Consider the following 23097-nt stretch of genomic DNA (forward strand, 5'->3'; position numbering starts at 1 on the left):
TTATCATCAACTTCTGCGTACATACATGGGCATTCTACAGGAGGTACTTGTCTATTTAAAAGGGGCTGCACACACATGTGGCTGGCGTGGAAATACTGTTACTTCATCGTTCGCAAGATGGCAGCGGGGCAGTTTATGCTAATTGGGCAAATTGAACGAGTTAAGCAAGGTTTTCATGCCAATTTTATTCTCTCAGTCCTTGCTTAAACCAAAAAAATAAAATAAAATAAAATAATTAGGTTTCAAGGATAGATAGATGTAGACCACATAACAGTACCATGGTAAAGCCAGACTTCACAGCATATCAAGGGAACCCTGGGCTAAATAAGGTTCAACAACGCAAAGCAGAGCATACCATCAATGCAAAACTATATCACATCAAACCAATTGTTTGTTATCAATTTACCCCACCGGCCCTTCTCCTAGTAGACTTCACGCATAATAACACAATCTGTATTGCATGAAGATCTTCTCCAAAAGTTAGAGCCTAGCTACTCACTTGCTCTCCTTACTCTCGCCTTCCTTAGGTTCACTATGAGCCTCCGCGCTCTTCGGTTTCGGTTTTACATCGCAGCCATAATACCTGCGGCATCCGGAACACATGATTTCCAATCTCTTTTCTCCCGTGGTCGCGTTATCGCATGGGTTTGGGTACACTGCCTTTGAGCAGGGCTCAATTTCTCCGCCGATTTTATGGCCGCAGCCGCCGTAGACTGTTTCAACGAGGCACATGGCGGTCGTGTGTCTGTGGTACGAATGCAACTTCGGGGGGTAGTCGAGGTGGATTTTGGATGGAGCGGGGGATCTTGGATAGGGTCGGGGGGAGACTTAAATGGGCTTTAACGGTTCGGGGTATTTTATGGATACCACGGGTGGTTTGAGTCGGATGGGTTGATAGCGCGTATTTGGAGACGGGTCGGGTCGACAGCTATTAAGTGTAGTGGGCGAGGTAGATTTTGGTTGCTTGAGAAGTTTTCATGAAGATATCTGCAGGCTTGCTTCGAGAGTCGTGGTGTGGTAGTGGTAGTGTAGAGGAAGGCAAATGAGTATGGACGGCGAAAAGTTTGATGGGAAAGAAAAGAAAATCAAGGACTCAGGAAAGAACGCAGCTTTTATAGCTGACACCTAGCTGGTTAAAGCTTGTGAGGTCACTGATTCACAGCCATGGAAGTTATCCATTTCCCTTCACAATTCAAGAAGTAGATGCGCAGGTACTTCCCTTTGCCCTTCGCGAATGACCTTTTAGGAGAAGGGAGAATACTGCTACACGCTCTCAGCCGTGTCAAACCCCCCGAAGCCCAATATCAAGTGACAGTCCCTTTGCATCCCCGTATGCAGGTAGGTCTGGTAAGTTCCACTGCCCTTCGCAATAAGCCCAAGGAAAAATTAACCCCTTGACTTTCACAACAAGGTGTCGTAGAAAGAGCAAATTTGCCGCTCCGCTTCCCGTGGGCCGGATGTCCAGCGGATTGGAAAGAGGCCCCTTTCAATGCCATATCGCATTTGGCTTCCTTGAAAGGGAGTGAACGGGCTTTGATATATCGAAGGCATCAGGGAAATTCCTGGAGGAAAAATTTCGGGCACAGGCGGTTAGGAAGAGAAAAGCTGGATGGGTGGAGGAGTAGTCGATGCCAGCGGGAGGTACCCGGTGCAAAGGGAGTATATATGAACATAAGAGACGGGGGGTTTATATCCTCATATTGTCCACGTTGTGATGGATAGTGGCACGGTAAGACCCTTCCTTGTACTTGAACTTGAACTTGAGCTTGGTTGGTGAAGAGAATGTGACTGAGCTTGAAGGATCAAGTGGCGATAAGAAGAAGAAATGGATAAAGCAAGAATAGCCCTAGTGTATTTGTACCCATTGTCGGGCAGGACAATATGTTACTCAGACCTTTCGCTCCCTTGACAAAGGTAAATGGGAACAGCGGAAGAAGGAAGAGAATGATAAAAGGGTTCGCGGGGTATAAGGTGGATCCAACAAAAGCAATCTTGTATTATCATAGAATCAACAATGATAACATAGAACTCGGATGTTATTTCATTCATCAGTATCACCAGCCTCAAACCAACTCACCTCTCACGAGAATGGATGGATCTATGAGTACAATGCGTGGACAAAACACAATGAATATTATAATATATCTGGGTACCTTCCCCTCAAAAGGAAAAGAAGAAAGGAAACGTAAAACGTAAAAAAAAATAAAAAAAATAAAGCCCAAACATGCATAATCTATATACTTTGCCCCAGCCTCTAAAACGGAAAATGAACTCACATACTATCCTCCGTCCACCGACTCCGAGCCTTATTCCATGCAGTCTTTTCCACCTCTCCCATTCTCGTATCCATTCCAATCCCCAACCCGCGTTCCACCCAATCCTTTCCCTCCATCTCAGCAAGCCGCGACAAGGCTCGCGCAAAGGCAAAGCGTTCCTCGTCGCCACTGAAAATGGAGCTGGATTTCAGCGCGGACATGGACAGGCCCAGATCATCCATGAGATGTCGCATGGAGTCTGGGAGGTTTTCAGGTACTTCATCCTGGCTGTTGTTAACTGTTATGGATGATAATGATGCCGTTGATGACGCTGATGATTTATCACTTTCAGCGATTGATTCTTGAAGTTCTTCTTCGGAGAGGAAGAGATTCGTTAGCGGGACAGCCGTGGTGAGGACGAGTTTTGCCTACATGGAAAATTTCTCGTGTTAGTGAAAAGCGAGAAGTGTCATAGATACTTTATGACACAAGGCAGATATAATCAACACACCCGGCTCTCATAAACCGCATCAATAAACGTGATAAATCGCCTCGCCAAATCCCGTTGCTCGATCGTCATCCCAGGTACATCTGTTACAATAAACGATTCGTAACTCCGCATCAGCTCAAGATAATCCGCTGCCCCTGTTGCCCGGTTAATCAGCTGGTCAAACGTAAACCGCGCAGCCTTGCCACTCGCCAACGGCACCTCGATATCACGTCCCCACACCTGGTGCACGGCGTGGTGTGGTGGGTCATTGACGAAGTCGCCCAGGTACTCGAACCATTTGTCCGCGTGACGATCAGCCGGCATGCCGAGCGGGTGGCAGTACACCCCTGAAGGCGGACGAGGGATTTTTCGGTAGTCCGTGGCGGAGTCGAGGTTAAGGACTGTTAAGGAGGTCTTTAGGAGGGTGATGCAGGGGATGAAGGATTCGCGCTGGATGCCGTTTTTGTACAGGTCGTCTGGGTGGCGGTTGGAGGTTGTGACGAGGATGACGCCGTGGGACATGAGGGATTCAAGGAGCCTGATTAAACCGTCAATACCTTTATTTTATGCATCGATGAACAGGAAGTGACAACGGATGGAGAGCAAAAATGCCATAAAAAAAAAAAAAAAAAAAAAAAAGGCGTGTCCCACCTCCTCAGAATCATCGCATCTGCCACATCCGTGCACTGAAACTCATCAAAACATAGCACACTCGCCCCTTCCGCAATGTCGGCCGCAACAAACGGTACCGCATCAAACTCGACTCCATGCTTCATCTTCATTACATGCAGGCGCTTATGCACGTCTTGCATGAAATTATGAAAGTGGATGCGCTGACGTGATGTGATATTTGCTGGCAGCGTATCGAAGAATAGGTCCATCAGCATTGTCTTGCCGCAACCTACGTCGCCGTGCATATACAAGCCCTTAGGTAAGTTAGCTGGGATCTGTGTCGTAGTTGGCGGGGACGGCTTTCGGCTGAATAGGGTGTTGAGAAAAGAGGTTTTCGGTTCTGGGTCTTGGAGGGACTCGAGGGTTGGATGGACTACAGTTGGTGGAATGTAGGAGCGGAGCATCTCGTGGAGGTCTTGGAGATGCTGGACGATCTCTACGGAATGAGAAAATGAGTAAACAAAATATGATAGTCGTTAATGAAGGTACTTTGCACAGATGTAGAGATAAAACACAAGAACGGATGTGGAAAATGCAGAAATGAAAATACGCATATATATGTATATATATATATATATATATATATTACCTTGCTGATGCGCATCGTCCCTCAATTTCCCCGACTGCACGCGCGTCTCATACTCTTGAATCGGTCCGTACAGCCTCTGTCCACTAGTATTCGCCGCAGACATGCCTGATGCTCCATCTAAAACCCCAGCAGAATCAGCCTGACCGCTAGAAATCACTCTAACCTGCTGTTGCTGTCGGTGTCTTCGGCCACTCCGACAAATAACTTTTGATAGCGCCGTTGTAGATCCCTGTGCTTGTTGCAGAGACGCAAGGACGAGAGCTTCACCAGCTCTCCGCCCATCCCTCATGCTCCTCCGACAATCTGCACAGACAGCACCACCGTACTGCCGACGCACAACCAGGGGAATAACCGCGGGCAATCGAATGCGCGAGAACAAGATGGCTTCTGCGAGAAGAGCGTGATGGAAAGCGCGAAGTGGGGTGCGCATTTTCTCTGTCTTCAGATCACGCCGCGTATTTATCCCTTCTTCCAGAGTATGTATATATATGTTTTCCTTTCTCCCCTGCTCTTACAGTACATCGGTTACTGTTCCGAAAATAGACATTTAGAATCAAGAACGAAAAATATTGACAGGGTCACGAGGATATAGCCCAACTCCCTTCTTCGCGAGATTCAACCGAATAGAAATAATTTCTATATGCAGAACAGATTCCGTGTTTTCGCAAAAGTTGTCGAGGGGTATTTGGATACGCAACTTTACGGTATGTAAATGGCATGCAAACGGGCAACCCGCGCGCATGCATCGAAAGAGGGACCGGTAACTTCGGAGAAAAATGGAACCACGTAAGTCTATGTAATACAACAGAACGAAGGGAACCGTGGGGGGAAATATTGGAGATGTCAGAACGATAGGCACGTCTAATGAGATAGGTGAGAAAGGGCTTGACAGCAGCGTAGATAGATAGTAGAAGATGTTTTGCCATTGTGATTGATAGGCCATAATGTCACGTGTTAGAGTGTATTATCTCAGCAATCTCAGCCACACCGGCCCGATGTGAACTAACCCAATCCAGATTTCTGGTCACAAAAAGAGGCTCCTGAGTGGCTTGCATCGAGGGGGAGGCTGAGCGCGTCGAGATCAGCTTTTATATAAGCAACGCTAGTCTGTTTATGGCCAGCTGCTCCATCAACCTCCAAACCCCAATCCATACAAGATCATGAATGAATACCTCCAACAGTTCTGCTGATGCCGCGAATTAGTAAGTTCGCGTGAACAGGCTCCTAAGGATACACTCTTTTTGCTCATAATCTCATCCAGCGAGATGTTTATGATTTCTAAGGACACCTGTTGTCGAGTCAGCTCTATGGGTTGTGAATATTCGCCACCTCTAAGAAGCATAACGAGGCACTCCTGTTCATGCAGGAAAAGCATACATATCCCCCACCCGCTAACTACACTTAACAGGTGATGTGTTAAGTGCTGAGTAAATCTATGGATGGTGGTTTCGGAGAATCGCTTTCTGGTCGAAAATTGGGAGCATGGACCACGTTCAACTTTGTCAATATCTTGAGCTTCCCATTTATTTATAGCCATCCACTCTGGGCTGACTCTGTCCCTCTCATATCAAACTTTGTGGGTTGATCGTTGGACTATATCTCCCTATTATTTGCTGAAGGCGCAGGCCCAGATTGCCACAGAACCACCGCCAAGCAAGCGCCAGCTCCCGGAAAGGTTCAGTCTCAACGGCCCCAAGCCAGTCAGGCGACTTCATCTACCGAGTGGCTCAACGACAGAAAAATGCAATGGCTTTTCAAATGCTGGATCCATTGTCGACAAAATGCAGGGAATCCTCCTCTGTTGCGGAATGCACTATTGCATGATTCGACCCAGTTTCAACTCTGGCTGAAAGCCAAACGAATGAGCGACGATATGGCGTTTTTGGCAGCTGGCCACATGCCTTCCTCTTCACGTAAGCTGTGTAAGTCTCACCCACTCTGCGGTGAGGCTCAAGAGAGGTGTGGTTTTTGAGACCTGTTCGTCCGCAGACAGCCTCGGGCTTGGGCTTGAGTGTTGATTGATAAAGCCCAGGATGCTCGGCAGTTATTTCGTTGCTCTTGTGCGGCGCATTGACCATGATTCCCAATACCTCAATGAGGGCCTTTCCACCTTTCGTTGACCTGGAAAATATTTAGTTGGGAATTTGCTGCTCCTTGATACGGAGTACGTCGCGACGTTTCCTGTCAAACATCTTCAGGGCCTGCTGTCTGCCTTTTACTTCTCTATATTATTTTTCTTTTCTGTTTCCTTTCGGTTTCATAGAGGAGTCCTCTGCCATGGCGTACCAAGACCAGCACCAGCAACCTTACACCAACGATGAATATACCACTCCCCGCGCCGTCATCTGCGACGAGCTCTGCTACGGCTGCTCCACAAAACGGTTCGCCGTTGCGATTAGAGTGACTATTTGTGTTTTGACTGTGGGCATCTCTGAAGCCCTGCGCGGCAAGGATGGCTGGTGTTCGCTATGCTTGGAGCAACCTATCGCACCTCCCCCGCGACGTAGCCCTTCGCATGCGACGTATGTTAGCCATCAGCCTGCTCAGCCCCCGCCAATGGAGATGTCAGTTCCAGTACCCAACCCGACGGTTACGACGACACCATCGACTCCCCTCCCAGGTGGACTCCAGCAGCATCCACGTCGGAAACCATCGCATGGACAGCAATTTCCGCCGCCTGACTCCTTGAATTATTCATATGGCCCACAGCAATTGCAACCTCAGCAAACCCAGGGGTTTGCGGAAACCCCCCAACAGCTGTTACCCCAGTTCCCGCAGCCTCCCCAACCGGAGCAGCAAATATATCCCGAGCCCCATCATCCCCAAGGGCTCGAGCAACTCCAGTACCACGAGGAACTTCAGCAGCAGCAGCAGCAGCAGCAGCAGCAGCAACATCATCAGAATCAGCATCACCCACCCCAAGGAAATACTGAATATCAACAGCAGCAACCGGGACAAGTACCTAATTTCTCCCACTCGCCGCCTCCTCAGGCAAACCAGCAGCTCCCATGGCAGCAACAGCCACAACAACAGCCTCCCATTCGAATAAGCTCACCCACCTATCAGCAAGTCGTTCCTCAAAATGGCCCCTCAAACATGGTTCCGAATACAACTCATTACATGACCCCCGTCGCAGATCCGAATATGGCCGTAAACACGGCGCATCACATGGCCCCGAATATGAACCCGAACGTAGTCCCTAATGCTATGACGCCGAGTATGGCACTGAATATGACCGCCGATATTCACGCAGGTTATGGTGCTGGTGGGCCCGGGGACCATCAACAGCCTCCCGTAAATACGCCGCCATCCAGCGTGACGAGCACACCCGGGCGGAAACCTGTTAACGTCGTTGTTGCACCCCTGACAATGCATACACCACCACCACAGCCACCACAAGAAATACATATTCCGCCAGCTTTACAGATTAAACGACATTCAGGAAGGCGGAATTCTTCGTCAAGTGATTCGAGTTAGCTATGGGCCCGTAAACTGGCAATATCAACCGTACTTACATGTGAGAATAGATACTGGTGGCCGGATGCTTGGGGTCCAGGAGTTGCATCCACTGAGTGAAATGTAGGAGTTTGGGAACTCTGCCTGTTTTTGCCATAATAGTAATAATGGTAATATTTTTTCTGTTGTAACTAAATAATATGGCCTCACTGCAATCTTCATAGTATGAAAACTTGTATTTTTCTGATTTCATCGTAATGATTCATACAACTCTTCAAATAAAACGAAACAAATCAAGCAAGCAAGTAAATCATATGAGCAAAGAAGCGCCGGGGAAAAACTATAAGGATACATATACATCACAGAACGATCATAAACCGGTCTTCCCCGTCACTCTCTCCCGTCACAACCTTTCCTTCCCTCTCCAACTTCTTCAAAATCTGAAACACCCCCTGCGAAGCCGGGACATGTAAAGTCACCGGGACCTCACGATAGATGACTTTCACCAGTTCCATCGGCGTCCAGCGTCGAAGTTCCTCCCCGTTAACCGGGGATGACGGCCCGTCTCTCTCAGCCGTTAAACTACCGTACGCCAACACTTGCAGCACTTCATCCTCCCGCTGTTGTCGGTGCTTGATGTACTCGGTTATCTTCAAGTTTCCATCCGCGATCACAGCTCCATGGCCCGGGTAGGCGCGGCCGGAGAAATAGTACTTCATCTTTTCGAGGGTCGAGAGGTAGACCTCTAGATCTTCGAAAACGGAGGTGCCATGCCCGAGGATGTCTAGGCGGGTAAGCAGATGGGTGACATGTGAGTAGTTATGCGGAAACCTTGATTAAAATATTGGGATGAAACAAAAAGAGGTGAAAAAAAAAAAACAAAATAAATAAATAAAAGTAAAGCATACTGTCCCCCGTAAACAACGCATCCTCCTCGCAGAGCCTGAATACCATGTGATCTTTCGTATGGCCAGGTGTGCTATACGCTCGCAACGTTGCGCCCTCGACTTGAAATATCTGCCCGTCCTCGATATCTAACTGGCCCTCTGCATCAGGCTGGCTCTTGTGTATCATTGCGTCAGGGCAGATCTTGAGCAGGTCGGGCACACCCCCAACGTGATCATGGTGCCAGTGTGTTAAGAGGACGGTTCTTATGGTGGCGTTTTCATTTTTCAGGGCAGCCTTGAGGTTTTCGGTCCAGCTTGGACGACCTTCCCCTGTGTCGATGAGGATACGCTCATGGCATTGACCGATGAGGTATGTATTGGTCCCTGCATCCGGTCAGTCATTAACAATCATACTTGGGGAAAGGGCCAGTGGGATGGTTACCTTGAAGAGTAAACTGTCATAAAGGATGTTTTGTCGTTGGATGGTTAGTGAGGGAATCTACTCTAAGAACAGCTCGCTTCATGGCATAAATGAAGACGTGAAGAAAAATCAAGATAACACATTCTCGGGTGTTTTCTGGATTTGTATGGGAGATGCCTAAGAATACCTAGCGAAACAGTTCGAGGGGCTAATTCTTATCCTAGCATCTTGAATAACTCTCCCAGGAGAGAAAAAGACAGATAACAAAAGGGGGTGAATCAATATAATGGTCATATCTACAGTACCTTTCCCGGATTTCCACCCAGGATCCGGATTACCCTGTCGCTCAACCTCTCGACATCAGGAAGCTGTGGAAGTTGTACCGCCATCATGAATGTACGAAAGAGCAATTTCTGGTTCTTCGGCAGACCGAATGTGCTACTCCAGTCCAAGAAACCTGGCAGCTATCAGTTAATATGCGTTCCTGACTAGATTGCGACTTCTATTGGGACGGGACTTTGATACGAACAGACGCGACAACGCTGACGACGGAACTCTATGTTTCGACATATACATACACATATATATATATCTGCGCAGCATTCAAGTCCAAGAATTAAAGGAGAAGAGGAAAGGGAGATGGCGGGAATTTCTATATTTCCAATCCTCCCCAACCCCAAACCCATACTTGAATATACCGTGTAGCCGGGATACCACTTTGCTCGAACCGAATGTGCAATATCGGTTGCGTTGAGTGAGCCGAGGTATTTAGAGATTCCCACCCAGAATTTTGCTCATTGCGAGAGATTGAATAACAAGAAGTTACATTTCTATCACCGTGCTTAAACATGCCCACTACACCTGCTCAGACGTCCAACGGTTTCTGCAAGGGGTTCCGTGAAGTGTGCGGAGTTCAAATTTCATGGAATTCCAATCCTCAATCATGTAGAATATGAAGTTGAACAGGATTCAGCAATTACACACATTATTTTATATTATATTATATTATATTATATTATATTATATTATTTTATTTTATTTTATTTTATTTTATTTTATTTTATTTATTTATTTTATTTATTTATTTTTCAGTTTCATTCGACTAATACTTGTAGGCTACATGCTAGTCATATTTCAGTTTATTCCACCTGAACACCTACTTCTAGAGCGGTGGCAGGCTGGGAAGAGAAGGGAATGATCGACGAGATCAATGAGAGAGATCCCAACGGCCCTCTGATGACAACTACGAAGGGTTACCTGATTCCACCTTTTGGCAATGAATGAGAAATGTACAGTATAAACGTTCGAATGGCTGTCGAACTAGGGGAGAAGTTGAGGCGAAGACTTTTAATGTTGTATGGTTGCATGGTTGCTAGTAATACTTTGATCTTAAAATGCAGAATAACCCTGGATAAACAGGGAATAGCCTATGATACAATAATTAACAATGTAAGTTTGTAAGTTTTTGAAGAAGAAGTAAGACAACAATTATTGACTGACTGGGGCAAAGGGATCGGGGCCGCAGGGCAAAGCATTGAGCAACCACATGGTGATTATCTGTTACTAAAAGGGGTTTAACAACACACTTGATACCTGAGTGTTTGACTTTGAAATAAAAATAAAATAGTGAATAAATGATAATTAAATGAATAAATAATAATGAAAAAAAAAAAAAAAAAATTCACACTGTTGCGAGCTCGCGGAGTGCATCACACGAAACAGGTGGCTCAGCTCCACGTGTCTTAATAGATAAAAATTTCCCCTGGACCGCTAGGGGCTTCAGAGGGGAAGAGGTAGGTAAAATAGATGAAATATAGTCGACGAATCTAGTGTTGGAGGGATTGGATTGGGTGATTCGTCCCCTCTATACCAGCATGGCGCTGGTGGTGATTGAACTCTTTTGCCCCAGTGGCCTAATATCTAGCTCATCTCCCTCAGAAGAAGCTGAGTCAGACGGTGGGGGAGGCACCCACGAATAAATGTCCCACTCCGAGATGGACTTGTGGACGATCTCCCTATGCCATTCACCGTCATCATCGTCGTCGCCGTCGTCGTCTTCCTCGTCATAGACGTCCGCTGCACCAGACATCGATACAATTCGCTGAAGACACCATTGCATATTGAAGACTTGATGGCCCGTGCAAAGTCCGTATTGTTGAATATTGCTAGGTAGTCTCCACCGACTCGAGAGAGATCTCTGGATGAGCGGGGAGCTCTTTGGATATTTACAGAATCAAACCGGTCATGGGGCGACTTAGGCTGCCAGTAGAATTAAACAGTAAGTTCCTTGCAGTCGTCAGACGTGGAAACTGGTCGCAGTGCAAATTGGCCTCTTGACCACATTTCGTGTGCCGTGGGATCTAGGCAGATCATGTTCTGACAGCCATCGGCAGTTTGGGTTGGATTGGAAGGGTCTTTGAATATTTCTGCGCGCCATCGGTTCAACCGGTCCGGCTCAAAAAAGTAACGGAGGAGCTTCCAAAGATGGAGTGGCCGGAGAGTTTGAGGCTGTCGATAATGTTGCCCGATTACGAAGAGGTCATTACACCCAATGTAAAAGTATGGATAGAGAGGGGTATTCAAGGAGGACGAATAGTGAAGGGCAGTCTCGCGCGTACCCCACAAGTTCGCGTAACTTCGAGATATCGCATTCTTGTAGACAAGCCCACATTGCCGCCTTGACAGCATCCTGTCCAATTGCGTCTCAGGAGTTCAGACAAGAGATCGGCCCGCTCCTGAGATTGAATGTTGGAAGGCCTCATCTGGCTGATCAGCAACACGATCCTCCTCCGTTTCCATGCCGGGCCTCTCAGGCATGGCTTCAGTGGCCTCTCAGAGTTCACACTTTAGCCCCACCATGATTGGCCATACGTCGGGCTAGAAGTGGATGCACAGTCCCTTGGACTGAGTCTTATCATGAGTTGCTATCTGAATTCTGTCCTGTTCTCGTATCGTGTATATATAGATATCTTCAGCGTCGCACATCTCCATGCGACTCGGGAGGCCTCAGGGGTGCAGGAGACGCGTGCACCGCCCTAGGACGTTAAACAAATACATCCATCCATCCATCCATTTCCATGCCAGACAGGAAGAAAAAGTATCGCGGATGAGTGATAGAAATAATGGAAAGGAAGTTTCAAAGCTGGATCTCGTAACAGAAGGGAAACTGGGAATTGGGTATCTAGGAACTGCTTGATAAAGTGCTCGTTCCGATAATCTCTCTGCTGGAACAGGCAATGAAAAGAGAGGTTGATTGTTTTGTGGATGTTCGCAGTTCTGGGTTGGTGAATGAATTTATGGATTAGCTAGATGTCATCCGCCACCACCAGCAGTCAACAAAAAAGGGCAGTCCGTATCATCGTGCCAAAGGTTATATATATATATATATTTTATTTATTACGATTCATGAGAAGAGTTTTACCCACAAGTGTCTGCTTCACAATTTTTACAATATATAGAGGGCGGTATCAAAAAACAAACAACAAAAAAAAAATTAAAAAAAATAAAAAGTAAGACGATAAAATAAGAATAAGCGAGCATCCACGTAGATAAAAAGGGACATCAGGGGGGCATAGAACAAACCTTAAAAAGGCCAAAGAGAAGCGTAGAGCACATACGTATTGCCAGTCGGAGAAGGGAAGAAGAGGGGGAGCTTAAGGAACGAGAGATAACGGACAGCGACGAAGCATACTATCGGAAGAAATGATTGAGAAGTGAGGAGAAGAACGGGTTAGGAGAAACGCAAGAGACAATAAACCTAAAGCAAAATTCAAAGTAAAATATAGGTAGAATGTATATATAGGAGATTTGATTTTCGCCCTTCGAACGGCATACATATATCATCACAGACTTTTCCGCAAGGGCACGTCGGTGGATAGGGGATTTTGCCATACATTCAATCAAATCCATCCCCGATTCATACATATCCTGGTATTGCAATGGGGCACGTTAAATAAGTAAAACAGACAAAAGAGATACATAAATAAAGAGAAGGCTGGTGAGATAGATCGGAAGGAGGGTCATATATAAAAGAAAAGGAAAAAAAAGGAAAAAAAAGGAAAATAAGGGGAAGAAGACGAAGAAAGGGGGGTGTTTAAAATAGATCCAAGCAACAATGTCTCAGTTGCCCCGTCAGAAAAAACTGAGGGAAAAAGGTTGACGAAACAAGAGAGATGAAACGAAGAAATAAGTGATCATAGAAACCATAACCGTGGTGATCCGGATGGAAGGACCGACAGGAGGGGAGGGGAGAGACAGAACCACATACATATATATAAATTACTTATTCTCCCCGAATATCCCAGCATATTAGCCTCATCCGCGCCCCAACCCCTCCCCGTAACCCTCTCAATCTCTTATGCGAGCCCAACATACAGCGTAAGCTTCGCATTGCGCTGCAGCGCCGTATCCAGATCGTTATCGCTTAACAGCTCCACAAACCCATTGCTCGGTTCATCTTTATACTGCAATATTATGTCGTCGCCCAGCTTCAGCCGGCCCTTCAGCTTCTCCCGCAGCTGCACGTAGTTGATGTCATTGGGCACGCGGATGGCGATCAGGTCGTCTTGGAAAAAGACCTTGATCTTGATCGCGCCCGCGCTTGAATTTGCGGAGGAGGAAGTCTGTGTCATCGCGCTGGGTTGCCGGTTCATAATTTGATTCTGCAGTTCGGCGCGGCTGAAGCTAACGCTGCCGTTGCCGCTACCGTTCGACTGTGATTGTGACGGAACACGTCCTTGTTGGAGGTGCGATTGCGCTTGCGGTTGGCGTTGTGAGATTGGTGGGCCCATCGAGCCGGTCTGGTAGCCGCCAGTGTTCATATGGCCTCTTGAAGAATGCGGTGATTCTGGCTGGGAAGGATCTTGGCCTGATGACCGCCGAGAGCCGCCGGAGAGTCTGTACTCGTCCGAGGAATTCGGGAATATTTCGATATCCCCGGGTCGCGGTGCGAAGAGTTGGCGGACAAGCTGGCAGCGCGAGATGTGAGGTGGCATCGACAATAACTTTTTGATATATTCATCCAGGTTCTGTCGTCGGCCACTAGAAATCACATCCGTGACATGGGTGACGGGGCCTGGCATAAATGGCAAAGTCCGCGGCTTCCCCCGGTTGCCAGCCTCCTCTTCAAATTCTCTTAGGAGTGCAATCTGGAAGTCGTAGAAATCGTGATAGTATCTCGACAACTCCCAATACCGGCCATCCTCCATTTTAGCCCTAATAATATACCAGTATTTGTCGTGATCGTATTGGTATCGGGGGATGCATGCGGAAACCGGTGCCAGCGCTGCGGAATAAAAAGTCTGCGACTGTTGCGGGCTCTGCTGGGCGGATTGTCGGTATGGTTGGTTCTGGTATTGTTGTTGATTAGTTGAATATGCCCCTGAATTGTGGCTTTGTTGTAGGTGCTATTATTCATCATTACCCCCAATAGGAGGGATAAAATGGTCAGTCATAATGGACGGTACAGGGCTTTGGTAGAGTCTTGACATCCGCCACCGCTACAGCTCTTCAATTGCACACTTACAGGGTCACTGCCATTCATAGTCGTTCTATTCATGTCTCCCGATGGCGCTGCCGCGGCTCCTTGCGCTGCACCCTCCAATTTCCCTAGGGTGATGGAACTATTCTTATATTCCGCCGTCATCTTCTTCCACTCCTCGACTCGAGGGACACCAGCTCGTTGAACAGCCTCGTGTGGGTCCATCACAGCCTTGCCTGTTGTCATATCCCTTATCTCAATGAACGAAACGGGGATCAACCCTGGGCCGCCCAGGCGACCGATAGGCTTTGCAACAAACCACTCCGGATTAGATTGAGCAATTACGATAATGGCTTCACCGGCCTTTGCATCGAGTTCGTCTGGGCGTTCCGCAGTGAAATCGTACTGCACAATGCCGTACACCATGGCGCCAGAGCCCTTCCCAATGGCGGACATCCTGGCGAGAGCGGCTTGTTTGGTGGTATTCGTCGAATCCGACCGGACGTGTTGTGGACTGCGATCCGAAAAACCAGAGTCGTGCAATTCTTGTTGGTATTCTTCGGGGCTCCCCGCAGACCCACCACTGTTACGCTCGTTTTTGCCAATAACCTCGAAAAATGAGACAGGAACAAGACCCCGCGCGCTTGGGATCAGAGGGTTGCACGCCTCGTACCAGTCGGTGTCGTCCTCTCTGCTTATGACATGGAAAAAATCACCCTTGCTGAAGGCCAGCTCCTGCGTATTCCCGGGTTCGGGCTTGTGGTCATACAGGGCTTTGATAACCTAGATGTTGGAATAGCCACCAAAGTTTGGTTTCATGTTAGTGGCGTTTGTTAATTTCGAGCCCACATCATGCATAAATTCCTTGTCGAGTTTGGTTGGACCACAGTCGAAAACAAAATAATGACGCATGGAGAGGGATTTAAAAGTAAATACATATGCATATAGATATAAAATAAGGGAATTTTCGTGATATTTTAACCAAAAGAAATTAACCTTGAGTGACTCACCTTTTTTGGCGGGAGAATGGCAATTGCAGACTTTGGGGTAATGGAGATATGTTGTGGCTTTGGTTCTTTTTCGCCCTTGAGTGAGCGCCGGATGGCCTGTTTGTCGAGAGAGAACAGATTTTTAACGTTAGCCAGAGCAGGATTCGTTAGTCCAACCACAAGCGATGGCAGGATAAATAGCCAAAGACAAGGAGGCGCGGCGCAAATCGACCTCCATTATTATTTAACGTCACAAAGGAGGCCGGGATAGCGGGGTTTCGAGTGACATACCTTCATTTTGGTGGACAAGCCAGGATGGAAATAAATCTCTCTCGCTTCTCTCTCACTTTCTCTGTCTCTGTGTATCTCTTGGCTCCCTTTATTCAGGGGCGGAGGGGAGGGTTAAGCGGTTTCTAGTTCTACTATTATCTCGATTGATAGGGATAACTCCTATCTATCTCTTGACGAGAAAGGGAGAATGGGAGGGAGGAAAAAGGGAGAGGACGACAGAGGATGGTGATCCCGTTGCAACAATAGTGTGGTAACTCTAGGAGGAGGGGACCTGGAGAACGGGTTTAAAAAAAATTGGACGGTAATGATGCCAATGGACAAGAAAAGCACCAGGACGAGTTCCAGCTGTGGTAAGACTGCGATCAAAAGAGGAGGGATGTGTTTAGCTCCCTTTCCAGACAGTGAAAGGGGAATATTTTAGATACGACGGGCGGATCGTCGACAGACACTGTAAGACTCTATCGTGAAAAACAGAGGCTTATTCGACGTAAAACTCGTACAACCGTCAAATATTGTTGTCGTGTCTGTCTCTGTCCTCCTCCCACTCTGTCGAGCTGTTCGCGAGATCTATCTCTTCTTCGTCTATTTTGTTCGCCAAAGATAACGCCACCCACAAGCCTTGTGGGGTTGCTGGGTCCCAAAGGCCGCACGGCCACGCGCGGGACGATGAAACACGGTGGAAAGATCGTAATACGGCTCGGGGGGTAAGATCCAGGCAATCGACGCCGCTGGTGAGGAGAGGTGGCGCGCAGGATGAGGATGCGTTAGGCGTGGGGAATGAGAGTTGGTTGGTGTTGGTCGTCGAAGTCGTTAACTACCGTTGCCGTTGTCGTTTTCGTTGTCTGTGGTCGTCGCCGTCGTCGATGTAGTATTATAAGCTGATAAGATGCCTCGCTTGGTAGGTGGAGGATCACAGAGAGCCAAATCGTCGATCAACAGAAGAGGCTAGTGAGTGAACGTGGTAACTATTTAAATAATCAGGCTGAGATCAAAGCAGCTGTGGCTTAGTGTTGCAGCTTGCTTGTGTGGAGGTTGGCGAGAAGTCGGTTGTCGCTGTCGCAAGCGGAGCGGAGTTGCGGGTGAGATTGTGTGCGAAGAAGCGTGCAGAGCCTTCTTCAGCGGCCACACCCTTCTGGGCTTTGGAAGAGCAACAGCCCGCTCGCTACATACCATCTGCGTGTGGAGCAGTACGCTCACACTCTCGTACGCAGCGGAAACGGCTACTAACTATCGGAGAGAGACTTTTTATGTATGTCGCTTTCATCTCTTATATCGATGTCTACCTCTCTACGGTAACAGGCTGTACTAACCCATTGGTGTATCGGAGCTTGTTGGATTTCATAGTAAGAAGTTCTGAACATGCTGATCTCTGCATCAATCAATTGATAAATTATATGCCCAGGTCAGTCCTTACATGTCGTGAGTGTATACATCGCTTCTGAAGAACCAGTTCTGGATAATTTTTAATTTTAATTAAGTCCTTAAGCGTCATAACCTTGGGCTCTAAAAAACGCCTCAACGCAAGAAAGAGAAAAGCAAGATTGGGGGGGAATGCCTGGCCATCAAACATGCTCGCTTCTGAGCTATTATATATGCGCGCGGCAAGAGACTCGATCTTCAGAAGAATAGACGGAAGATTGCGACGAAATACGCTATTTGCGCTGTACTTTTCGGAGGCTCTGGGCTGGCCCTTAACTTACTGTTAAGCGGCTGCTCAAGGCATTAGTTACAAGCCAGATACATCAAGGCACCGTCTGGACGCGAAACCTCTACTCCCTGTCAGCGGAGAGTTCGCACTCAGCACTCCCGTTTCCTTAGCTCGGGATGACTTGAGCTTGGAGCCGTTGGGGTGCACCCAATTGCCACCCTCTTGCATTCCGTGGTGGCGATTGTCACAGACTGCTCCCCCGTGCCAGCCTTTGAGCATCCATGGATGATTTCACGTAAAATCCGCATTTTTTCGCATGATTTCCCCCCTCTCTCTTTCGTGGTCAAGGCATACCTGTTTCTGTGTGACATCATCGAATGCAGCTAGAACCCCCATGCTAACGAATAATGTACTGCGTGTGCGAACAAGAGGGTTAAACCCAACGTCCGCAACCGCTACGCCTTCTTCTGGTGGGGAGGAGGCTTACAGCGTTGACAGGTTAATCTTCGTTTGTAAGTCTTTCTTCTTCGGTTCCCTTTGAACAGAAATCCTTTTTCATCTCAATTCTTCAAGAAAGGACAAAAACAAAACTATCATACACATCCAAATCGCCGGCGAACTTCCTGCCCCGATCATGCATGCAGCAATAAGCGAGCGAATTCGAGTCGCAAAGTGCATGTCCAGAAATGTGGGGCATATTTTACATCGTAAGATTGTAGGAAGCTGTGTTGAAGAACAGTGCCACGGATTGTGACTTGCTGTGCTCTGTACCGTGCACTCGTACCCGCACCTTTTTAGTTTTTCTGGATGAAGACTCGATCCCTTGCTTCAAGTTCACACAGCTGAATAACTTTAAAACTGCGCACGACACACTCTACACAGGAATACAAAATAGATGGATGGATCCATGTAAATAACCATCGCCCGGTGCTTAAATAAAAATAACGACGAGATATTTATTGACTAACTAATCAGAATGGCTTCAAATGCGCGAACGCCGCGTATACGGCTTGCACCGACAGGGGCTGCAGTTCCGTGGATTTGACGAAAATAATGTCGATCTCAATAAATCATGATCAATTCCTGCTGAACATGGAACATGGATGCGTTGGAAACCCCTGCGACTGAGGGAAAGCGACCAGTCATAATCATAATAATGATAAATCATTGTTGATATGCAGACCTGCAGACCGGGAGAGGATTCAGAGAAGTTATTCTTTCTAATTTTTTAGTTAGTTAACTTATTTTGAATTTTCTTCGGTAAGCTAGTTCTTACCGAAAGAAGCAACTGGGTGTTTCTATTCCGGCTTTATTTTTAGAAGGCAGCGAGTGTGTTTGAGGTGAAGATATCTATAGATCTTATGGGGAGAAAAAGATGGAAAAAAAAAAAAAATCTTGCTTCCATCACTAGTATTTCAGCTCGCTGAAATAAAATGAAGAAGCAAACTCATGCTATTCCCAGAAACAGGTCCCACTACAATGAAGTCTCCAAGTAATCATTGACAATTGTTCATGGACATGTCATAATCTGTGCCTTGGTCGTTTTGATAATAAACAAGCTAGAAATTAAAAACAGCTGGCGGTTAAATCACCCGTGCGCATCAAGGACTTACTTTCCCGCCCGCGTAAACAATGGGATATATTTGAGTTCCAGTGCTTGGGAGGACTTTTCCCCCACCCTCCGTACTCCCCGGATAATAAGGACAGGAGTAGATCCTTCATCCCAGCTGCCTGCTACCATCTTAAATTGCTCCTCTACTCGTTTCACATCAAATGCTCTTAGCTGATGCATGCTTGCGCTATCCGTGACCCGTCGTCACTCTAGTGCTGTACAGTAGGTCAATCAGCACATCTCTAAACATGTCCTGCACATGTCCCGTACATGTAAATATTGCTGTTCATCCGACAGATGGCGCCATGCAATCCCTCACCTCGTTGTAGCCTGACGCAAACTCGCCATAATGTCACCAGAAATTCAACCAGACCGCACAAGCCACGAGGCAGCCTACTACATCATGATTGATTCCTCCTATCGATTCGAAAATGACCTGAAACGCTCACGGTCGTGGAAATTTGAGTATCTCTATCCTCGCGAGCGGCAGAGCAGGTGGTGGGGCTGGCTGGCTGGCTGGCTGGACAGCTATCCATGAGGATCTGGTCCGCAACGTGGTTCTTGTTCCACCATCAAACGCAGCGACTTGGAACGTTCCGTCTCGAGGAGAACTCACAAAACCTCCACAACGATTCATCTAGTGGTCGAAAGTGGCAGCGCCTCTCGAACGTGGTATGACCTGCTGTTTTTCCTGCCCTGTTTCCGACCTGCGCTTTCGTAAGTATTATACGGCAGTGCCGCTGCACAAACCGTCTTCAGGCGTGGTAGAAAAAGGAAAAGGAAAAAAAAAAAAAAAAAAAAAAAAAAAAAAACTTTCACATGACAGCACAGGCACAGTACCATTTCCAGGGGGATGGGAAATCGTTCTTGTATTAGTTCAGTAAACGCTTCTGGGTGTTCTCGCTTGCCCGCTTGCCCGCTTGCACCGCATCACCGTGTTCCCAAATTGTGCCGCGTGACGTTAGTTATAAAAAAAATACCAACACCATTTATCCAAATCCAAATCCAAATCCAACTCCGAAATACCAACTGCCAACTACCAACATAGTTAGTTCTAGGCAGGAAACCAACGTGAGTAGGGTTGTCCCCACCGCCTAATTCATACCATCCCAGCCCGAATGAGTAGCGTCAAGACACTGTGAAGCGGACGACATGTATAGACGGGAGATGTGCCTCCCGGTGTGGCGTAGAGGATGTCGGTAACCAATAACGTATTTAGATAGATGAAATGTTCGAGGCTTGGGCTGTAGATTCGAGATGATGGTGTGCACGGGTTCGAGGGCATCATAGTTGTTGGGTATCAGAGTTGTTCGTAATAAGGCTGAGTTTGACTCGCGTCGGGTGTTCAACTGCTGCTGGCTGGCCTGGCTAATATGATAGCGCCAACATCGATGCTATGGCGAATTTGCTTAATTGAAACGGCACGAGCGGCATACTTGAAATGTTTATAGATTCTTCTATATTTATACATATACATACATTATATATAATTATATATAATATAATAATATTTATATTTATATAAATGAAGATCTCCATAAAAATGGACGGGGAAACATAAGCAGAAATGAAGGCGGCGACTCCAAGGCACCCCACCTGAAAAGTAGGCGCCAGAGAGCCCACCGGAGAAGTAGAGTTAATAACAAACCATCCACCCCATGCATCTCATATACCCAACCCCAATAAAAAATCTCATGACGAGAAATCCGAATGCAGTAACCGCTAGGATTTAATTCAAGGGTTATTTTTGGTACCAAAAATGGCTATTGCCCGGTGGAAACACACAACGAAAACGGGGGAAAAGATTCCGCAAGGCCGCGTATCCCGAATGTGTAACCGGTCGATTGCGAAGGAAGAAAAAGGATGGGGAGAAAAGAAAGATCATAATATGGCGATAATCCATAGGTAGGCTTCGATTGAGCATGTATGTACGACGGATGGATTTGTGGTTCGAGAGATAAGAGTAAGATTGACGGGAAAAAAGAAGAGTGAAAGAAAAAGAAAATTCATGGAGGGAATAAGCAGCAAGATTAAGGAAGAAAAGAAATATGAGGATTCGGCCGATGTATCGCTCGGGATACGGCCCACTAGGACGAAATATGCGAGACAAGAATCAAAGTTGAAGAGAGTGGTAGGATCCAGTTCAACGGAAAAAACTTGTTTTGGGAAGGATCGAACGGGTTGACTAGATCTGCCCCTTTATGTCGACCACCTTGTGAGCTTCCGCTTTGGCTACTTCGAAAACCTGACCGGCTTTTCCGGTAAGGAGCTTAACCCCATCAAGCTTTTCCTGGAGCAAATCCTCTGGGGCATGGTCTAATATAAATCGGGCAGCCTGTTCATCGGACTCAAAACCAAGTTCTTCAGTAATAAATCTTATCTTCACCTCAGGTTTATACCTAATTGGAATAATTAGGTTAGTATACATTTTTATGTGGCGAGGACAACGGAATTACTCACACTTTACAAATACATGCAAGTGCTGCAAGGCGCTCCCGGTCAACAAACATGTCCATGAGATAAGCACCCATATTCGGCGTGTCCAGATAAAGTTGAAAGAATTTATGGTAATTCCCCAACGCTAAAGCTGATCGAACATCAAGAGCATGTTTCACAGCGGGGTCCAATTTATCTGCAGGGGTTAGATCTGCCAAAGCGTCGTTGATCGCCGTTCGGTTGCGAGTATGGATGAAATATAGGATGCGATATGCCATAAACTCCATGGGATGTCCTCCAAGATTTTGCGAATACAATGCCCGCAGTTGCGTTTGGCATTGATTATACTCACCAAGGTCCCCCTTTTCCAAAGCAATCCTGGCATGTATCTCATACACATTCACTGTAAACTCATTTTTTATGTGCTGGACGGTCAAGTCCTGGCGCATGGATTTGAACTGATCGCAAACATAGGTGTAGTTATTCTCGAGACGCCATTTTTTCTTCAATAGATCGAGCATCTTTTTCAGAACAGGCAAAGGACGAACGGTATCAGGATTGGGGGCTGAAGTCAATCGGAAATAGTTCTTTTCCAACGTTTGGCAACGTCCGATGACTGGCCCTGAACCCACATCCGGTGATTCATCGCGAGAAGAGCTACCAGCCTGTGGAGATTGATATCCCAAATGCGAATCCTCAAAGCGCCGTTTCCGCAGCTCCAGGTTATTTTGTAACTTACTTGAATTCTTGCTGTTGAAATTATGGTTGTTGCTATCTATCCGTCGTCGTTTATCAGCTGTAGATGGGTAACTAATGCGGTTTTCAAAATCATTGCGTGTGTTAGTCTTTCTCCAAGGTGGGATATTTTCCGGCTCATCCTCCTCCGCGCTAAATTCTGACGATTTCCTCTTCTTGGGGGTTTCTTCCTTCGCCTTCTCTACTTTCTGCTGGCGAACATCTTGTGATTTGGTAGGGGATAAAGATGGTAAGGAAGCAGAAAGAGCGGAAGTGAGAATCTTATTTCGCTCATTCTGAATCATTTGTTGCGGTAACGGCAAGTTCTCCCAATCAACATTGTAAAGGTTACCATTTTCTGCGGCTTCGGTGATAACTTGCTTGAGTTTTTGCTCCATCTCCATCCGACTCACACTCGCGATTTGGAACTCGGGGACGAAGCTGCGTTGGACATACTGGCGAACAGCTGGCGGCCAGTCAATTTTTGACTTCCCAGTTTTAGAATCTGCTGTTCTAGGTGACGACGACGACTCTCTCGGCTCCGTTTTGGCTGTGGTGGATTCAGAAGTATGATGAGCGAGGCTACGACGCGCTTGCACTGGAATGTACGCTGGAGAAACTTGAACGTAGTACCTCATTAGCTACAACACAATATATTGCATCCAATAAGCAAGACCCGTAGACTTACCACTTGATGAATAAACAGGCGCAGCAGTTGCTCGCCATGGTGGTGGAGCTGTACTCATGATAAAAGAACTCCAGGTCTGGCAGCAAAAGCATGCAAAGGGGGGTACAGACGATCAAAAAACTACGGGGGAAAGGAAGTCAAGGAGAACAAAGGTACAAGGTGCCGTGGGTATATTTAATCCTTTCTCAAAAGTGAAAGAGAGCGCAAGATAGAGAAGGGCTTACGGTGGCGATGATGAGTTGTTGTTGAGGATGAGGGTGGCCGGAAAAGAAGCGGCGGTCAAAAGTGAGGCGGATTCGCTTAGCTTGCTGTTTCTGGTAGCAGCACGCGGCTGGTTGCACCTATGGCTCGCTTAGTAATCCTGCTTCGATTCAGGATCTGCGCCTTGTCTCGAAAACCGGAGCTTCGAGAACGATGATGATTAGACAATGACAGGAGCAAACCTCACT

At 47.0% G+C, this 23097-nt stretch overlaps 7 protein-coding genes across 7 annotated transcripts; 2 read left to right on the top strand and 5 right to left on the bottom strand.

Annotated features, from left to right (window-relative positions):
* Positions 1–432: 432 nt before the first annotated feature.
* HCAG_08009 (predicted protein) lies at positions 433–732 on the bottom strand (the record flags this gene model as incomplete). Its single annotated transcript, XM_001536850.1, has 2 exons — positions 433–451; positions 500–732. The coding sequence occupies 2 exons, from the start codon at positions 730–732 to the stop codon at positions 433–435; spliced, it is 252 nt and encodes an 83-aa protein (XP_001536900.1).
* A 955-nt stretch (positions 733–1687) lies between these two features.
* Positions 1688–4436, bottom strand: HCAG_08010 (conserved hypothetical protein; the record flags this gene model as incomplete). The annotated part of the gene is made up of 6 exons (XM_001536851.1): positions 1688–1793; positions 2078–2098; positions 2277–2683; positions 2767–3283; positions 3397–3853; positions 4007–4436. 6 exons carry the CDS (start codon positions 4434–4436, stop codon positions 1688–1690), a joined length of 1938 nt encoding a protein of 645 aa, XP_001536901.1.
* Positions 4437–6283: 1847 nt separating this feature from the next.
* HCAG_08011 (predicted protein) lies at positions 6284–7589 on the top strand (the record flags this gene model as incomplete). The annotated part of the gene is made up of 3 exons (XM_001536852.1): positions 6284–6465; positions 6538–7271; positions 7534–7589. 3 exons carry the CDS (start codon positions 6284–6286, stop codon positions 7587–7589), a joined length of 972 nt encoding a protein of 323 aa, XP_001536902.1.
* Positions 7590–7821: 232 nt separating this feature from the next.
* HCAG_08012 (conserved hypothetical protein) lies at positions 7822–9159 on the bottom strand (the record flags this gene model as incomplete). Its single annotated transcript, XM_001536853.1, has 5 exons — positions 7822–8246; positions 8371–8733; positions 8764–8791; positions 8853–8957; positions 9076–9159. 5 exons carry the CDS (start codon positions 9157–9159, stop codon positions 7822–7824), a joined length of 1005 nt encoding a protein of 334 aa, XP_001536903.1.
* A 459-nt stretch (positions 9160–9618) lies between these two features.
* HCAG_08013 (predicted protein) lies at positions 9619–10054 on the top strand (the record flags this gene model as incomplete). The annotated part of the gene is made up of 2 exons (XM_001536854.1): positions 9619–9674; positions 9937–10054. The coding sequence occupies 2 exons, from the start codon at positions 9619–9621 to the stop codon at positions 10052–10054; spliced, it is 174 nt and encodes a 57-aa protein (XP_001536904.1).
* Positions 10055–13125: 3071 nt separating this feature from the next.
* HCAG_08014 (conserved hypothetical protein) lies at positions 13126–15535 on the bottom strand (the record flags this gene model as incomplete). Its single annotated transcript, XM_001536855.1, has 4 exons — positions 13126–14118; positions 14295–15032; positions 15260–15355; positions 15530–15535. The coding sequence occupies 4 exons, from the start codon at positions 15533–15535 to the stop codon at positions 13126–13128; spliced, it is 1833 nt and encodes a 610-aa protein (XP_001536905.1).
* Positions 15536–20974: 5439 nt separating this feature from the next.
* Positions 20975–22706, bottom strand: HCAG_08015 (conserved hypothetical protein; the record flags this gene model as incomplete). The annotated part of the gene is made up of 4 exons (XM_001536856.1): positions 20975–21188; positions 21250–21790; positions 21965–22579; positions 22649–22706. The coding sequence occupies 4 exons, from the start codon at positions 22704–22706 to the stop codon at positions 20975–20977; spliced, it is 1428 nt and encodes a 475-aa protein (XP_001536906.1).
* Positions 22707–23097: the final 391 nt, after the last annotated feature.

This window comes from Histoplasma capsulatum, genomic scaffold (genome assembly GCF_000149585.1).
Source record: "Histoplasma capsulatum NAm1 scaffold_10 genomic scaffold, whole genome shotgun sequence".
NCBI classification, from domain to species: Eukaryota; Fungi; Ascomycota; class Eurotiomycetes; order Onygenales; family Ajellomycetaceae; genus Histoplasma; species Histoplasma mississippiense.